This window comes from Oncorhynchus keta, chromosome 13 (genome assembly GCF_023373465.1).
Source record: "Oncorhynchus keta strain PuntledgeMale-10-30-2019 chromosome 13, Oket_V2, whole genome shotgun sequence".
NCBI lineage: Eukaryota > Metazoa > Chordata > Actinopteri > Salmoniformes > Salmonidae > Oncorhynchus > Oncorhynchus keta.
In genome coordinates, this window is record NC_068433.1 from 30876308 (window position 1) to 30895214 (window position 18907).

At 44.1% G+C, this 18907-nt stretch overlaps 1 protein-coding gene across 5 annotated transcripts; it reads left to right on the plus strand.

Annotated features, from left to right (window-relative positions):
- Nucleotides 1-26: 26 nt before the first annotated feature.
- Nucleotides 27-18842, plus strand: fam113 (family with sequence similarity 113). 5 transcript variants are annotated; one of them, XM_035783889.2, is made up of 13 exons: nucleotides 27-645; nucleotides 1055-1136; nucleotides 1490-1569; nucleotides 2124-2204; nucleotides 2357-2508; nucleotides 15326-15476; nucleotides 15701-15947; nucleotides 16175-16240; nucleotides 16709-16807; nucleotides 17101-17178; nucleotides 17400-17542; nucleotides 17845-18031; nucleotides 18287-18842. In XM_035783889.2, the coding sequence occupies exons 1-13, from the start codon at nucleotides 643-645 to the stop codon at nucleotides 18424-18426; spliced, it is 1509 nt and encodes a 502-aa protein (XP_035639782.1). In that variant the 5' UTR covers nucleotides 27-642; the 3' UTR covers nucleotides 18427-18842. The 5 variants fall into 5 exon arrangements, with proteins under 5 accessions (XP_035639782.1, XP_035639784.1, XP_035639787.1 ...); XM_035783890.2 differs by lacking the exon at nucleotides 27-645 and adding an exon at nucleotides 668-886; XM_035783891.2 differs by lacking the exon at nucleotides 16709-16807.
- Nucleotides 18843-18907: the final 65 nt, after the last annotated feature.

Here is an 18907-nt window from a genome sequence, read left to right on the forward strand (position 1 = left end):
TCATTACGACCGATGAGCGCTCATTACGACGCCCGCTCCGCCAAGTTCAAATTCACAAATCAAATTTCACGGCGTGAATGGTTTGCAGATAGATGGAAGTCATCGGACCCAAAGATTAGACACATTTCGATGCAAAATTATTACAGTATTTTATCAAACCATAGAGAACTTATTGTCTAACGCTAATTGAAAATACATTTATGTTGATGGCTTTCTCGCAATGCAGGTGGAATTGGACTTCTCATTCCCTGTCTTGCTGGCTGGCTACTACTGGCTAGCAATACAGGTGCAAATTGGTATTGCAATTAATTCGCGTGCGAATGACTAGTCATATGTTCAATAAAATCAGACGAGGATTGTTGTGGCGAAAGAATCACGTACAAAAACTGCATATTTAACCAAACCGCTCTGGAAAATCAAGTTACCAGCAAACTGCATTATTTTTTTCGCTCCAAAAACTCACGGGTTTGCTAACGTTACTAGCTAATTGTAGTAGCAGCAGCCAACTAATAATTGGATCATTTGGACAATAACTCGAGTATTCAGATCAGGGGCGTCCTGGTTAAGAGGTTTGACTTCAACCACCTGCCTACATTTATTAATGTTAATAGCTCAATCAAGATTATTAAAGTTCAACCAATCATGGTAAGTATGGTGACCTGGTTGATAGCTTTGGTCCATGTGCGTTAGTGTCCGTGAGGAACGAGCACGAACGCCTTGAACCAGAGCTAACCTGAGACATTATCAAGGATTTAACATCCTTGTTAATAACAGTCTGACATAGTTGCAATGAGTTACCAGATAGCCTTTTGGCCTGCTTAGCAATATGTGTTAGCTTTATGTGGAATCTGCAACAATTGGACCCCATGCATTGGTGACTGTTGAAGTGAGTAGGCTACTTCCCAGCAATGTCTATGAACACACCACTAACTATATAATTGCTACTCTGTCCTCTGAACCTCTGTTATCCAATCAGTGCTCACACAATTTTAAATCAACGTCTGATAGGCACTCCTATAAATATTGGGAACCTAATCTGTACTTTAATGAACAGAGGGAGAACATGAAGGCTGTGAGCCAGCAGCAAGCCAGCCAGCTCTTACACAACAAGTTTGTTGTTGTCCTGGGGGACTCAAGTAAGTGAACCACTGACATACATTGGTTTGTACAGTCTTGCAATATCTCCAGGCCCAAGAAGCCCTAGCCCAGGGGTATCAAATCTTACCCAACGAAGTCTGGACACTGCAGTTTTTTTTTGTTCAACCTGTTAATGAATTGCACCCACCTAGTGTCCCAGGCCTAAATCATTGCCTGATTAGAGGGACACAAATAAACACTAACAAACAAAGCAGTAGAACTGGCTTCTGGGGTCCAGATTTGAGTGCTTGCCTGTGGTTATCAAATTGAATGTGCAGTGCACCCTTTGGATGACAAATTGCCAACTGAACTTATGTTCTCAGTCAATGTCCATAATTTGTGTTCTCCACAGTTCAGCGCTCCGTGTATAAGGACATTGTGCTTCTGCTGCAAAAGGACAAATATCTCAGCTTGGCTCAGCTCAAGAGTAAGGTAAACCTTGACTCACAGATTTGGTAGGTGAATGTGAGATATCCCATGCAACATTTCTAGAAAGAAATTGTATCTATAGATTAAGTCTGGGTGATATATTGTCTTTTAAGGTATAACGGTATGGATCCACATACCGGTATGGATTTTTACAATACAGTGCTAAATAAATGAAAACTTCACTGTCAGTTTTGTCATAGTTTGGTTGAGTATAAAAACAACATTTGATTGGAGAAAGCACAATAAAACTATTTAGAATGCATTAGTTGCCATCCTAGGGTCATGCATGACTCATAAAATAGAAAACGTGTATTATTCAGAAACATAAAATACTATCAAAACGCCATACTGTAAAAAATAAGAAAAACATTGATATTATATTTTGACCATATTGTCCAACCCTACTGTAGATACATTCTATCTCTCTATTGTAATATTTTTGCAGCTTGTCTTTCAATGTGTCCTAAAAAAAAACAGATCCATGATTGATTTAATAATACCAGGACTAAAGTGGCTTCTAGCTTCTTCCCCCTCACAATCTACCCCCTCATCACCAGGGAGAGATGAGCTTCGAGCAGGACATCCTGGTGGAGGGCGGACGGCTGGGTCAAATCACCAACGGGACGGAATACCGTGAGGTGCGTCACTAGGATGAGAAGACGGTGATTCTTTAGGAAGTATACCTGCACTGGGAATGAATGGTCCTATTTGACACAGTTATAACTCTTGGCTTCCACGTGCACTCCCTGATCTCTTATGACATCGGTCTTCTCCTTTATCTCGTCCTAAGGTGCGTCAGTTCCGCTCAGACCACCACCTGGTGCGGTTCTACTTCCTGACGAGGATCTACTCGCGCTACATGCAGAGCATCCTGAGGGACTTTGAAGACGGTCTCAAACCAGACGTCGTCATCGTTAACTCCTGTCTCTGGGACGTCTCCAGGTGACCATTCTGTTAAGGATGTCTGCAGGTTTTACACACACTTTTTTTTTTGTCCAGCATTCATGATACCTACTAGGTCTGTTTTATAGTGTTGACATAGTTAATCTTCTCAATCTGAAAAGTCCAAGAAGAAAAGGGGGCAATCAACTAAAAGGCAAGACGAGGACATTCTGCTTATGGATAATTCCTGTTTTCCTTTCACGTCTTCAAATCCGAAATAAGTTTAAGTTGTCATATTGCTGAAAACAAAAAAGCACTCGTTGTACAAGTAGATAATGATGAGCGAAGATAAAGAATGGGTTCCATTTCTCATTACTGGTGATGCGGGTGGGGCTAAATCTCTAGTCCTGTATCATTGGTCAAACACATATCCTTTCCAAACCAAGCCTTCAAAATAAGAGTTTGGTGTGTTGTGCGACAAATCTTTGTTTTAGTTGCAGATGCCAATTCTGAATAAACCAATAAGCCATTAGAGACTGAATGGTTTTATTGGTTCTGTAGGGATGTGTAATGGACTCTAGTTTTCTTATTATGGTAAAGTGTTTTCTAAAAATGTTTTTTTGCTGTGGCGGTTGACTTTGCATTGCCTCCTTGAGGGCTGGCTGCTCCAGTCATAGCTTTAGGCTATTTCATTCGGAAGATATTCAGACCCTTGAATTTTTCCACATTTTGTGACGTTACAGCCTTCTTTTAAAATTGATTTAATAGTTTTTTCCCCACCTGAATCTACCCCATAATGACAAAACCTTTAAAAAATAATAATAATAATATCACATTTACATAAGTATTCAGACCCTTTACTCAGTGAAGCACCTTGGGCAGCGATTACAGCCTCAAGACTTCTTGGGTATCAAATCAAATGTATATAGCCCTTCGTACATCAGCTGATATCTCAAAGTGCTGTACAGAAACCCAGCCTAAAACCCCAAACAGCAAACAATGCAGGTGTAAAAGCACGGTGGCTAGGAAAAACTCCCTAGAAAGGCCAAAACCTAGGAAGAAACCTAGAGAGGAACCGGGCTATGTGGGGTGGCCAGTCCTCTTCTGGCTGTGCCGGGTAGAGATTATAACAGAACATGACCAAGATGTTCAAATGTTCATAAATGACCAGCATGGTCGAATAATAATAAGGCAGAACAGTTGAAACTGGAGCAGCAGCATGGCCAGGTGGACTGGGGACAGCAAGGAGTCATCATGTCAGGTAGTCCTGGGGCATGGTCCTAGGGCCCAGGCCAGTTGAAACTGGAGCAGCAGCATGGCCAGGTGGACTGGGGACAGCAAGGAGTCATCATGTCAGGTAGTCCTGGGGCATGGTCCTAGGGCTCAGGTCCTCCGAGAGAGAGAAAGAAAGAGAGAAGGAGAGAATTAAAGAACGCACACTTAGATTTACACAGGACACCGAATAGGACAGGAGAAGTACTCCAGATATAACAAACTGACCCTAGCCCCCCGACACATAAACTACTACTATGACGCTACAAGCTTGGCACACCTGTATTTGGTGAGTTTCTCCCATTTTTCTCTTCAGATCCTCAAGCTCTATCGGGTTGGATGGTGAGTATCGGGTTGGATTGGGAGTATCGCTGCACAGCTATTTTGAAGTGTCTCCAGAGACGTTCTAGGAAGAGGGTTCAATTCCGGGCTCTGGCTGGGCTGCTCAAGGACATTCAGAGACTTGTCCCGAAGCCACTCCTGTGTTGTCTGGGCTGTGTGCTTAGGGTCGTTGTCCAAAGGGTCTCTCTGTCCTTTACCCTGTTAATCTTTCCCTTGATCCTGACTAGTTTCCCAGTCCCTGCTGCTGAAAAAATCCCCACATCATGATGCTGCCACCACCATGCTTCACTTTAGGGATGGTGCCAGGTTTCATCCAGACATGACGCTTGGCATTCAGGCCAAAGAGTTAAATCTTGGTTTCATCAGACCAGTGAATCTTGTTTATCATGGTCTGAGAGTCCTTTATGTGCAAACTCCAAGTGGGCTGTCATGTCTTTTACTGAGGAGTGGCTTCTCTCTGGCCACTCTACCAAAGGCCTGAATGATGGAGTGCTGCAGAGATGGGAGAATCTTTCCAGAGGGACAACCTTCTCCAGTGACCATCGGGTTCTTGGTTACCTCCCTGACCAAGGTCTTTCTCCCCCGACTGCTCAGGTTGGCCGGGTGGCCAGCTCGAGGAAGAGTCTTGATGGTTCCAAACTTCTTCCATTTAAGAATGATGGAGGCCATTGTGTTCTTGGGGACCTTCAATGCTCCTGAAACTTGCTGGTACCCTTCCCCAGATCTGTGCCTAGACACAATCCTGTCTCGGACTGCAAGAGGACAATTCCTTCGCCCTCATGACTTGGTTTTTGCTCTGACATGCACTGTCAACTGTGGGACCTTTTTATATAGACAGGTGTGTGCCTTTACAAATCATGTCCAATCAAATGAATTAACCACAGGTGGACTCCAAGTTGTAGAAACATTTAATGATCAATGGAAACAGGATGCACCTGAGCTCAATTTTGAGACTCATAGCAAAGGGTCTGAATACTTATGTAAATAAGATTTTTTTTTTTTTATACATTTGCAAAATAAACTGCTTGCTTTGACATTATGGGGTGGATTGGGGGGTGTTTAATAAATTTCAGAATAAGGCTGTAATGTAACAAAATGTAGAAAAGGTCAAGGGGTCTGAATACTTTCTGAATGCACAGTATATATTACCGTCCCAGGGTGTACAGTCCAGGCATTGCAGGAGCGAAGGTCGCGGGAGGCGTTAGACAGTCCCCTCACAGGTTTCCCTCCCAAACCGATCCCTAGTGTAGTTAGTCTGCTTAAATAAAAGATGGGCTTTTAATTAATGCTATTATGATGTTGACCTTTTTATTGTTAAGATGGCTTATGTTTGTTTTAAGTAGTAGAAATATGTAAAGTTTATAATGTAGGCCTGAGTTCATGAACCATTGTAGAGGTAAATCATTATTGTCAAATCAAACTATATTTGTCACTATATTTGTCACTTGCGCCGAATACAGCAAGTGTAGACCTTACCGTGGGCCTTACTTACAGGCCCTTAACCAACGGTGCAGGTCAAGGAAGAGTTAAGGAAATGTTTACCAAATAAGTTAATGTAAAAAGTTAGTAACACAATAAAATAACAATAACGAGGCTAAATACAGGGGTACTGGTACCGAGTCAATGTGAGGGGGTACAGGTTAGTCAGGGTAATTTGTACATGGAGGTAGGGGTGAAGTGACTGCATAGATGAACAGTGAGTAACAGCAGTATACAAATCAAATGGGTTTGGGGTGGTGTCGTCTTTGTAAATCATCTTATGACTTGGGGGTAGAAGCTGTTAAGGAGCCTTTTGGTCCTAGACTTCGCTCTCCGGTACCGCTTGCCGTGCGGTAGCAGAGAAAACAGTCTATAACTTGGGTAATTGGACACTGCCTAGTACACTGCTCAAAAAAATAAAGGGAACACTAAAATAACACATCCTAGATCTGAATGAAATATTATTATTAAATACTTTTTTCTTTACATAGTTGAATGTGCTGACAACAAAATCACACAAATTATCAATGGAAATCAAATTTATCAACCCATGGAGGTCTGGATTTGGAGTCACACTCAAAATTAAAGTGAAAAACCACACTACAGGCTGATCCAACTTTGATGTAATGTCCTTAAAACAAGTCAAAATGAGGCTCAGTAGTGTGTGTGACCTCCACGTGCCTGTATGACCTCCCTACAATGTCTGGGCATGCTCCTGATGAGGTGGCGGTCTCCTGAGGGATCTCCTCTCAGACTTGGACTAAAGCATCCGCCAACTCCTGGACAGTCTGTGGTGCAACGTGGCGTTGGTGGATGGAGCGAGACATGATGTCCCAGATGTGCTCAATTGGATTCAGGTCTAGGGAACGGGAGGGCCAGTCCATAGCATCAATGCCTTCCTCTTGCAGGGACTGCTGACACACTCTAGCCACATGAGGTCTAGCATTGTCTTGCATTAGGAGGAACCCAGGGCCAACCGCACCAGCATATGGTCTCACAAGGGGTCTGAGGATCTCATCTCGGGACCAAATGGCAGTCAGGCTACCTCTGGCGAGCACATGGAGGGCTGTGCGGCCCCCCAAAAATGCCACCCCACACCATGACTGACCCACCGCCAAACCGGTCATGCTGGAGGATGTTGCAGGCAGCAGAACGTTCTCCACGGCGTCTCCAGACTGTCACGTCTGTCACATGTGCTCTGTGTGAACCTGCTTTCATCTGAAGAGCACAGGGTTGCCAGTGGCAAATTTGCCAATCTTGGTGTTCTCTGGCAAATGAAAAATTTCCTGCACGGTGTGCGGCTGTAAGCACAACCCCCACCTGTGGACGTCGGGCCCTCATACCACCCTCATGGAGTCTGTTTCTGACCGTTTGAGCAGACACATGCACATTTGTGGCCTGCTGGAGGTCATTTTGCAGGGCTCTGGCAGTGCTCCTCCTGCTCCTCCTTGCACAAAGGTCGGAGGTAGCGGTCCTGCTGCTGGGTTATTGCCCTCCTACGGCCTCCATGTCTCCTGATGTACTGGCCTGTCTCCTGGTAGCGCCTCCATGCTCTGGACACTACGCTGACAGACACAGCAAATCTTCTTGCCACAGCTCGCATTGATGTGCCATCCTGGATGAGCTGCACTACCTGAGCCACTTGTGTGGGTTGTAGACTCCGTCTCATGCTACCACTAGAGTGAAAGCACCGCCAGCATTCAAAAATGACCAAAACATCAGCCAGGAAGCATAGGAACTGAGAAGTGGTCTGTGGTCCCCACCTGCAGAACCACTCCTTTTATAGGGGGTGTCATGCTAATTGCCTATAATTTCCACCTGTTGTCTATTCCATTTGCACAACACCATGTGAAATGTATTGTCAGTCAGTGTTGCTTCCTAAGTGGACACTTTGATTTCACAGAAGTGTGATTGACTTGGAGTTACATTGTGTTGTTTAAGTGTTCCCTTTATTTTTTGAGCGGTGTATATAGGTCCTGGATGGCAAGAAGCTTGGCCCCAGTGATGTACTGGGCCGTACGCACCGTCCACTAGCGCCTTATGGTCAGATGCTGAGCAGTTGCAATACCAGGCGGTGATTCAACCGGTCAGGATGCTCTCGATGGTGCAGCTGTAGAATGTTTAGTCTCCTGAGGGGGAAAGGGTGTTGTTGTGCCCTCTTAACGACTGTCTTTGTATGTTTGGACCATGTGTGGACACCAAGGAACTTAACTCTCGACCCGCTCCACTATAGCCCTGTCGATGTGAATGGGAACGTGTTCAGCTCCCCTTTTCCTGTAGTCCATGATCAACTCCTTTGTCTTGATCACATTGAGGGAGAGGTTGTTGTCCTGGCACCACACTGCCAGGTCTCTGACCTCCCTATAGGTTATCTCATCGTTTTCGGTGATCAGGCATACCACTGTTGTCATCAACAAACTTAATGGTGTTGGAGTCGTGTTTGGCCACGCAGTCGTGGGTTAACAGGGAGTACAGGAGGGGACTAAGTACACACCCCTGAGGGGCCACAGTGTTGAGGATCAGTGTGGCAGATGTGTTGTTGCCTACCCTTACCACCTGAGGGTGGCTCGTCAGTAAGGCCAGGATCCAGTTGCAGAGGGAGGTGTTTAGTCCCAGGGTCCTTAGCTTAGTGATGAGCTTTTTGGGCACGCTGAGCTGTAGTCAGTGAACAGCATTCTCATAGGTGTTCCTTTCGTCCAGGTGGGAAAAGGTAGTGTGGAGTGCAATAGAGATTGTGGATCTGTTGGGGCGGTATGCAAATTGGATTGGGTCTGGGTATCCGGGAGGATGCTGTTGTGAGTCATGCCCAGCCTTTCAAAGCACTTTATGGCTACCAACGTGAGTGCTATGGGGCGGTAATCGTTTAGGCAGGTTACCTTTGCTTCCTTGGGTACAGGGACAATGGTGGTCTGCTTGAAACATAGGAATTATAGACTCGGTCAGGGAGAGGTTGTAAATGTCAGGGAAGACACTTGCCAGTTGGTGCATGCTTCGAGTACATGTCCTGGTAATCCGTCTGGCCCAGCGGCTTTGTGAATGTTGACCTGTTAAAGGTCTTGCTCACATTGGCTACCGAGAGCGTTATCACAGTCGTCCAGAACAGCTGGAGCTCTCACATGCATGCTTCAGTGTTGCTTACCTCGAAGCCAGCGTAAAAGGCATTCAGCTCGTCTGGTAGGCTCGCGTCACTGAGGGTCTCCCTTTGTAGCCCATAATAGTTTTCAAGCCCTGCAACATCCGAGGAGCATCAGTCGGTGTAGTAGGATTCAATCTTAATCCTTTATTGACGCTTTGCTTGTTCGTCTGAGGGCAAAGTGGGATTGCTTACAAGCATCCGGATTAGTGTCCCGCTCCTTGAAAGCGGCAGCTCTAGTCTTTAGCTCTGTTAGGTTCTATTTATCAGAGTAAGAACTTGACGGACACCTTGAAAGCTTAAACTAGTGATGCACCGATATTACATTTTTTTTGTCCGATACCGAAATCCAATATTTTCCTTGCCCAAAAAAACTATACTGATAACCGATATTAAAAATGTTAGTGGCCTTTTAAGCATTCTAGTACAGTTAACTATTTAACAGGCACACGGACGCAGTGGTCTAAGGCACTGCATCTCGGTGCAAGAGGCGTAACTACAGTCCCTGGTTCGAATCCAGGCTGTATCACATCCGGCCGTGATTGGGAGTCCCATAGGGCGGCGCACAATTGGCCCAGCGTTGTCCGGGCCATCATTGTAAAACTGTCTTAGTTAAATGAAGGTTATACCCACACACATACACCACACTCACCACTAGTTATTTTGTAGGCATTTACTTTTTGTCCCCATTACCAGTAAAACCGATTTCTTTCACTTACTTGCTGTGCTGTTTTGTTCAGTCATTTCATTCTCAACCAGGATTTCTATTGAACGGTGTTTGTTTTTGTGTGTACCACTACTATTTGACATGTTAAGTAAACACTATTTTTACTAATCAGGACCTGAATACAACATAATATGACATCACATAATGTAATACGTTAGTTCATTTGTTACGTAGTAATTACACATTGATTACACTTTCCCTCGTATTTCATATGTCACAACGATTCATCGATACTTATGCTATGAAGCTGGTAAAGTTGTCTTGGGCACCTGCAGGGCTGGTCATTAAAAAAATAAATGCTAGCTAGCTTATGGATGCAAACAATGTTCTTCCCCAAAAATATAGCAAGCTAGCTAACTATATAGCTAGGTGTCATCTAAAATAACCCTAATTTATAAGACAGTTATTTGATTAATGGTGGTCGGACCCATCTATGTGAAGCTAGCCACAATAAGGATTAGCCACAATAGTGGACTTTGCGGTTAGCCTTCAAAATCAAAGTTTGGCATAATTCTATTTGTATTAATTTGCATCAATGACACTTATTTTGAAGGCAAACATCAAATTCCACTTTTGTGCCTAATCCTTACTATGGCTAGCTTCACAACACATTACTCGTCCGGTCAAGCTCTCTAGACTGAAGCTAGCTGGCTGCTTATAACGTTAGCTTTGGGCAACAGGGTTAAGCAGCTGGCTAGCTATTTATTTTCATGAACTGAAGTTCAATTTCAATAGACTAACAACAAGTGGCAACCTAGCTAATACTTACTCACAAGGATTCCTAAATCATTGCTAAGAATAATGAAAATAACTGCAGTTTCAATTGGTCATTGTTTTCAGGCTTGTTGTATTGGTGCTTGCTAGGTACCAAGCTAAAGCTAGCTATCCCAGAAGTTGCGGTATTGTAAACACATCATTCGTGGTCTGTGTTTGCTTGTTTGCAAACTTTTTTTGTACAGCTTTGACAGTGCTACTGTATCTTTTTTGACACCCAAAGACCCAAACGGCATTCCATAGTATGTATGTATGTATGTATGTCGTGAAGCTAATAGCAGTGACGCTATTACTGTGTGACTCTGGTAGGGCAACATCTGAAAAATAGCGCACTTGGTAGTGTGTACAGGTGCTTGACCAGTCGGCAAAAGCCAACATCCACGACAGAGAACGGTTGATTGTCAAGGGCTTTAATGGATTTCACCTTTGAGTTGTCTCGCTGAAATTCTCTTACTCTTTCAAATGACTGCTCGACTTGTTGACTGCTCTTTTCACACAGCAGTCATTGTGTGTGCTAGGTTAGGAATTCTGTGTTTGCCACGTTAAATTTTATTTTTATCGCTAAACATTGCATATTTATTGCTTGGCAGGAAACTAAGTGATACGGGCAATAAACGGTTCCCTTAACGTGACCTGACCTTGACCCCCTTATCCAAGGCTCTCTCCCCTTATCAGTACTTCCACATGTGACCATTTTCCCTGCACTCAGCCCATTCCAAGCTTAATTGCTCCCACCATAACCCTTCCTCCTACAGATAACCACTAACTCCAGATAACCATTAAGACCCTCGGCTATGGCACCCCTCATGTCTCTATTATAACTAATGATTAATAATAATAGGCTAATAATGGTTAAAGCTCAGAAATCCAAACCCATCAGCTCGATGCAGATGTTGCCTGTAATCCATGGGTTCTGGTTGGGATATGTACGTACGTCGTCAATGCACTTATTGATGAAGCCGGTGACTGAGGTGGTATTTATAACAGTTAAAACGGCCAAGAAGTAGCCAATTCTAATGGAGGCCTATTCATGTTCTAGAGTACAGACACAATTAAAACATTGACAGATTAAATTGTTTCTGTAGGGCCTATAAGCAAACAATAAATAATCGGGCACATTTGAAAACGGGCATAGAGCCACTTGGACCATGAGATCAAATCTATCCCCAAAATGCTTTTCTGGCCATCCCTTCCCATTTTCAACTCCCATTTGCACCTTTTTTTCTTAACTGAATTACACATGTTAATGCCACTGAATAGTGGCTACAAAGCACAATAAGGCCGACATCAAACGCCATAACGGCTACTCAGCGAAAGCAAACGCAGGACAAAAGTGGAAATAAAAGGCATAAATCAAAGGATTGGTTACACACTAATCACGGGAGCGAAGAAACTCGACTGAACAAATGGAGAAATCAGGAAGTAGGCCTAGACTACAAAGGAAAACTCCACGTTTTTAAAGGGAGCCGAGGCCACGACTGGCCTTATTCAGCACAGCTTAACAGACAGCGCATCTCCTGCATCTCCACTCTTTGTCACTGGTACGCCTATAGCGGAGCTCTGTGGTGCTGAAATGGACAACTCCTCTGTTCAGTTGACAACAGATACTGTATATCCCCTTTTGGGGAATTTTTGACTGGTTATAGGCATTGTCCTTTTTTGCCTCAGTGGATTAACGTGAACTTTTTCTGACCAGAAAGTTGACGCAATTGGGGAAGGTATTTGGTCCACTAACCGAAATGGAATAGAATGCTTAAAACCTTGGTATTATATCTATGGCTTAAAACACACAACCACCTTTAAGGTCACTTGTAGCCTAAGCTTTCCAAATCATGGTCCTTTGCTTTCACAACAAATGCTCAATTCTTATTTTGAAAGCTAGGTTGGACAGGATATGCATATGGTAAATGAGATGGGACTACAGATATAGCCCCACCCACATAACAAGTGATGCGAAAAATAACTAATTCCTTATTTTCTCTCATTATTTTGAAAAATAGTGCTTTTACATTTTTGGCAGTTTTTAGGCTAGTTCCAACTAAAAGCAACTTGTTTTTTTGATATTATGGATTTTATTTACCTTTTATTTAACTAGGCAAGTCAGTTAAGAACAAATTCTTATTTTCAATGACGGCCTGGGTTAACTGCCTGTTCAGGGGTAGAACGACAGATTTGTACCTTGTCAGCTCGAGGATTTGAACTTGCAACCTTCCAGTTACTAGCCCAACGCTCTAACCACTAGGCTACCCTGCCGCCCCAAAAGACATGAAAATGTGAACAAATTTTGAATTATGTGGAAAACCATTTAGCATCTGACAATTTTGGGCATAAAAATGGCCTAATATGTTTTTCTTGTTTGGACCGATGACATAAGCACAGTTTCACCGTTACTACATTTAGTTTAATTATTGGAGTGGCTCGCAACGCGAGTGAAGTGGATACGTAGATACCTTTTCATTTCGCCTGTAAGAACAAGTTCTCCAGTCTGACTAGTCTTCGCTGTCACTGCCATAGAGGAATAACGGAGCACAGTGACAGTCATGCTTGCACCTTAACATCACTGAAAACCGCAAGTTTCTAGCCCAAACCCCATTATACCGCAAATTGGCGCATATGTTATATAATTTTATAAACCATGTCGCGGACTGTTTTTTAAAAATGACTCTTGGTCTGTGAGGTTTTTGGTTTGATAACACACGACCATGTTTAGTCATGTTGCCTGGCTTGCTAGCTAACATGGTACCCCTTGGTGATGCACACATTTGGATGGCAAAAGAAAAAGGGATAGTTGGCCTACTCATAGTAGTGCCTCAAAAGTAGGAAGCGTATGTCTAATCAATGTAATTCTAAGCTAAATCTGAATCCAAAATCCATATTTTTCTGATGTTCCTTATTTTGTTTGGTGCCTAACTTTAGGGAGCAGTGTGTGTGTGAGAGAGAAAATGGATGTGTGTGTGAGAGAGGGAGAGTGTGTAGGCTGTGTGTAAAGTTGTCTGAAGAGTAGGCTATAGATGTGGGGTCCCCCGCCATCCTTAATGAAAAGGTAGATCATTATGCGTTTATATGACTTACTTACATTCCTCCTGCCCACATGTAGGCCTTTGGATATGTGCAAATCAGCTGTTTTCTGCAATAGCATTTTCTATTATACAGTAAAAAGTTCAGTGTTTCCCCTATATTAATTTAGCAGCGGCATACCACTGCTGCAAAATAAACTCGGCAAAAAAAGAAGCAACCCTTTTTCAGGACCCTGTCTTTTCAAAAATAATTCATAAAAATCCAAATAACTTCACTGTAAAGGGTTTAAACACTGTTTCCCATGCTTCAATGAACCATAAACAATTAATGAACATGCACCTGTGGAACAGTCGTCAAGACACTAACAGCTTACAGACGGTAGGCAATTAAGGTCACAGTTATGAGAACTTAGGACACTAAAGAGGCCTTTCTACTGACTCTTAAAAACACCAAAAGAAAGATACCCAGGGTCCCTGCTCATCTGCGTGAACGTTCCTTAGGCATGCTGCAAGGAGGCATGAGGACTGCAGATGTGGCCAGGGAAATAAATTGCCATGTCCATACTGTGAGACGCCTAAGATAGCTCTACAGGGAGACAGAACGGACAGCTAATCGTCCTGGCAGTGGCAGATCACGTGTAACACCTGCACAGGATCAGTACATCTGAACATCACACCTGTGGGACAGGTACAGGATGGCAACAACAACTGCCCGAGTTACACCAGGAACGCACAATCCCTCCATCAGTGCTCAGACTGTCCGCATTAGGCTGAACTGAGGGCTTGTAGGCCTGTTGTAAGGCAGGTCCTCACCAGACTTCACCGGCAACAACGTCGCCTATGGGCACAAACCCACCATCGCTGGACCAGACAGGACCGGCAAAAAGTGCTCATTGCTGACGAGTCGCAGTTTTGTCTCACCATGGGTGATGGTTGGATTCGCGTTTTTCCGTCAACGGAATGAGCGTTACAACGAGGCCTGTACTCTAGAGCGGGATCGAATTGGAGGTGGAGGGTCCGTCATGGTCTGGGGTGGTGTGTCGGAGCATCATCGGATTGAGCTTGTTGTCATTGCAGGCAATGTCAACGCTGTGTGTTACAGGGAAGACATCCTCCTCCCTCATGTGGTAGCCTTCCTGCAGGTTCATCCTGACATGACCCTCCAGCATGACATTGCCACCAGCCATACTGCTCGTTCCGTGCGTGATTTCCTGCAAGAGAGGCCAGCTAAGAGCCCGGATCTCAATCCCATTGAGCAAGTCTTGGACCTTTTGGATTGGAGGGTGAGGGATAGGGCCATTCCCCACAGAAATGTCAGAACCTGCAGGTGCCTTGATGGAAGAGTGGGGTAACATCTCACAGTAGGAAATGGCAAATCTGGTGCAGTCCACGAGGAGATGCACTGCAGTACTTAATGCAGCTCGTAGCCACACCAGATAATGACTGTTACTTTTGATTTTGACCCCCCCTTTGTTCAGGGACACATCATTCCATTTGTGTTAGTCACATGTCTGTGGAACTTGTTCAGTTTGACTTAGTTGTTGAATCTTGTTATGTTCACACATATTTAAACATGTTAAGTTTGCTGAAAGTAAACGCAGTTGACAGTGAGAGGATGTTTCTTTTTTTGCTGAGTTTGTGTATATCTTTATTTATTTTTATGAGTCACTCTGATGGCATAACATGGCAAAATGTATAGAATTGCAGGAAATTAGCTTTAAAACAGCAACATTTTCTCTGCGGCCAAGAGGGCCTATATAATCTAGTCAGAAACCGCTCTATTGTCCACAGCCACTACTACGCCCCGCCACTCCCCCATGCAAACTTTGCTGCTGATGAAAAATATCCTAGGGGAACACTGAACTGTGAAGTTAAATTCAATTTGTTGTATTGTGTTGAGGTGTAACTATCAGGGACAGGTTTTTGTGCAGAATGTATCCAAAACGGGAACATGTGTTCTGGGGGGGGACAGGGCTAACCCCTTGGGTATCCCGATACTACTCTGTATTGCGACAACTTCATCCTGAAAATAGACACATTTTCTTGCATTATACAACTTTTTTGTGTGCACATTTAAACAACATCTAACTTTTTTATGGCCCTCACCAGTTTGTCCCTGGTCTTGTCACCCAGGTATAACCCTAAATGGCACGATGAGTACCAGGAGAACCTTCATAAGCTCTTTGACAAGATGAACTCCATCCTGCCTCCTGAATGTCTGGTCATATGGAACATGACCATGCCCCTGGGGAAGAGGATCGTAGGGGGCTTCTTCGTTCCTGAGGTAGATGGATGACGAGGCCGGGTTGTGTTCAATAAGCGCGGATTTGGAACCATCTTGATTTACTACCCAAACTTGAACGCTTATTTTTGGCTTTCCGCTTTAAGAATGTTTGCTCCTATTTAATGTGACCCAGTAATTTCTCAATTATAGTAAATGATGTACAGTGCACAATAATGATGGCTAAAGAACTATTATAGCTTCCCCTTTTAATTTCTCCCAACCAGATAGAGCACAGGGGCCAAACGCTGTGCTACGACGTGATCCAGGCCAACTTCTACAGCAACAAAATGGCCGACGCCTACGGCCTTGACGTCCTGGACCTTCACTTCCAGTTCCGCTTCTCGCTTGAGCACCGCATGAAGGATGGGGTCCACTGGAACTCTCTGGCCCACCGACGCATCACCACCTTACTACTGCAACATGCTGCAGAGGCCTGGGGAGTGGTGCTGCACTGTCCTGCCACTACGATTGGTTAGTACACACACACACACACACACACACTGGAACTCTCCAGCTCACTGATGCTTCACATCCTTACTGCTACTGCACAGGTCTGGGGGTTTGTGCTACACTGTCCTCTCACCACCGTTAGTTAGTAGAACACCACACACAGAGTATAAGAAATATACATACACACATCACCTGTCTGTTTTTGAATTTGACTGTCAGTTGAAAGACTGGTATTCTTCTCCCTGTAGAGCACATTGATCATTCAGAGCAGCAGCAGCTCAAAGCCTACACAAAACCCATGACCAAGAACACAGGTAAGTGGTGGCTTCCTCCTCACTGTATTGGTCAGTACAGTTTTACCATGCCAGGTTATTGTGACGTTGAGGTTATAAGAATATTTTGAAGATAAATACACAACACAGAGGATGAGAAGAGTAAAAACTAGAGTACTAATGGGGAATTGTAAATAGGAGTTGGGTTTCAGTTCAACATCTGTTTAGAATCTGTGGAATGTCACTTGAACTCATAGCTACGTGTGCTACGGTCTGTACATTGAGTCTGGAGCAGGATACTTATTTGGCCATTGGCCCAGTTGTACTGCAAAGACTTCTGATTGGTCAACCCCAGGCTAGGGTGGGGGGGGATTATAAATGGCATCCTGTTCCTTTTGTTCTGTGGACAAAAACTGAGGACAGGGGAGACTGAACATCTACCTCCCAGCATAACATCTGATTTGTCCTTCTCAAATAAACCTATTTTTCTCCCCCTGATTTGCTTTGGAGTTGGTGTTATTCCCTCATTGCTACACACCTGGCACTACCCAACAGAGCCTCATTTCAGGAGACCAGACCCCAGGATGATGAACCCAGGTCACTGCAGTGGTAAAGTGATTGACTTGACTGCCTGGTTCACTTGACTACTGTGGAGTTTAACCTGCATCTTCACCTAATTCCACTGTAAAAAGGCTGCTGTCATTCACACCCACTTGACTTGCCTCCTTCACACCTGTCCCTCTGTGCACAGCACCTGAGTAACCAATTCATTCACAAGTCCCACAACTGCGTAATGATTCATGACCACAGGTTATGGGAGGGTTTGGATCCTAAGGAATCTTTCGGTGAGTGGAGACAAATGTATGTATAATGTGTACTGACCCTGCGATGTAATTCACCAGTTGCCTGGGCAACGGAGAGGTTTGGACACTATGACGGATACGAGCCTCAGGCAAACTATTTCACTCCCAATTCAGCAGGTATGAATCAGATATTTGTATAATGACAACGTCCTAATACAGCTCTTGTGAAACCTTTCTGGGAAGAACAATTCTGTATTCTTTAATTCAACTGCAACATCCGTCTCTCCTCGTGTCCTGTATCTCTAAAAGGTGGCAGCCTGCATTTGACTCTGTCCTTCAGATCTATGGAAGGATAGCTTACGTACATTAAACTGAACAACATTTCTCTTCTTTTCTAGCTTTTCTAGGATGGCATCCTGCTGAGGACTCGGGCCTTGAGCCCTACAGACCAGCTTCGGATGAACCCTACAGACCAGCTTTGGATGAACCCTACAGGCCTCTGGAAGGGAAATACAATGACTGCGGAGAACAGTTCCACGAGGTAAGGGGCAAACACCATTGAGGTTTTTAAAGGGACACTTCACCACTATTTCCTGTTTTCTCATGTAGATACTGGTATGTTGCTTGAAATTATGACCCCTTTAAAAGTGGTGAGGTTGAAATTGCACTTAACTCCACCGTTTTAGCTTGGCCTTTAATCTGTGATTTGATTGCCTTTTTACTTTTAATTTTATTTTTATTGAAGTGCTGCGATTCTAAATGCACTTTTAAATTGTCAAGTCACAATTTAACAATGTCCAACACATTTAAAAATGAATAGACAATTTGACTTGATTCTATGAGGACGCGTTCCCCAAGTCCGGCGCTGGCTACTTCGGCTTCGAGGAGAACCAAGCCAACAGACCGGTCAACAGACGGCCAACTGCCCCAGTGCATCACAGACACACGGCGGTCTACAGACATCCCCCAGTCAACAGACACTCACTGAACAACAGATGCAGTGAAAATAACAGGATGGTCCGGAACAGGAGTAAGTTGAAACGCGTGCACACAGTAGTTTAAACATGGGACCTCTGACACTGGCCGTAGTAGGCAAGACAGATTTTGGACACAGCCATGAAGTGTACCTATCCTTCTAGATTCCATTGTGAAGTCTCTCCTCCCTTGCTTGACGCAAAATGAATTTACAAGTAGAGCCTCTGCTCTGTAGCCAAGAATTGTATCAATCCTGGGGTGATTGGGCTATAAATGACTGTTTTAGCACTCTCCCTTTTCTCTCTTCCAGCTGGACACTCCAGGCCGGTGCAGCATAATGAGGGCTACCACCCCAGACCCTACGTCCCTCGCCGTCCTGAGAACAAGTATGTGATGAGGAAGAAACAACCCAGGAAGCACTACGCCCCATACACATGCCAGAGATACTGACTGGAAAGCTGTTATACAGGCCATGTAGCTCTTTGCTGTGGACTGTGCAAACTAGGACAGAGCTTTTCCTGGTTGGGTTAGGGGGGAAAACTCCTGGCCCTAAGGAGGGAGTGGCACATTGGGTCAGGAGTTTTTCCTGGACAATGTATATAGTGTTTAAAGTCATGGTACTTGCTCGTGTATGGGCAGTGCTTAAAGTTATTTCATAATTCTGTCATTTGCTCGTGCCTCACAACTACATTCCTAGAGGGCTGCGTTGTCTTCTGCTCAAGAATGTTTTTTTTTTTTTTTTTATTTTGAGGCTGAAAGGCTAACATTCTGTCAGTCTATATCTTAGTATGTTCTTGCCCTGGTGGGGGTTGGTTGTATGTTTAGGCATACTGGAAAAATTTTACAATAAACTTACACTGATTTAATGTTTAGTTCTCATTGAGTCTCCTTGTGTTTTAGTCCAGGTCTAGGCATGGAAGGAATTTCATGT

Excerpts from the sequence above, each read along its gene's own strand:
- fam113 (XM_035783889.2), top strand. Across the intron at positions 2,205-2,356 it reads ACGGGACGGAATACCGTGAG|GTGCGTCAGTTCCGCTCAGA; the intron begins GTGCGTCACTAG and ends TCTCGTCCTAAG. Across the intron at positions 15,477-15,700 it reads GGGGCTTCTTCGTTCCTGAG|ATAGAGCACAGGGGCCAAAC; the intron begins GTAGATGGATGA and ends TCTCCCAACCAG.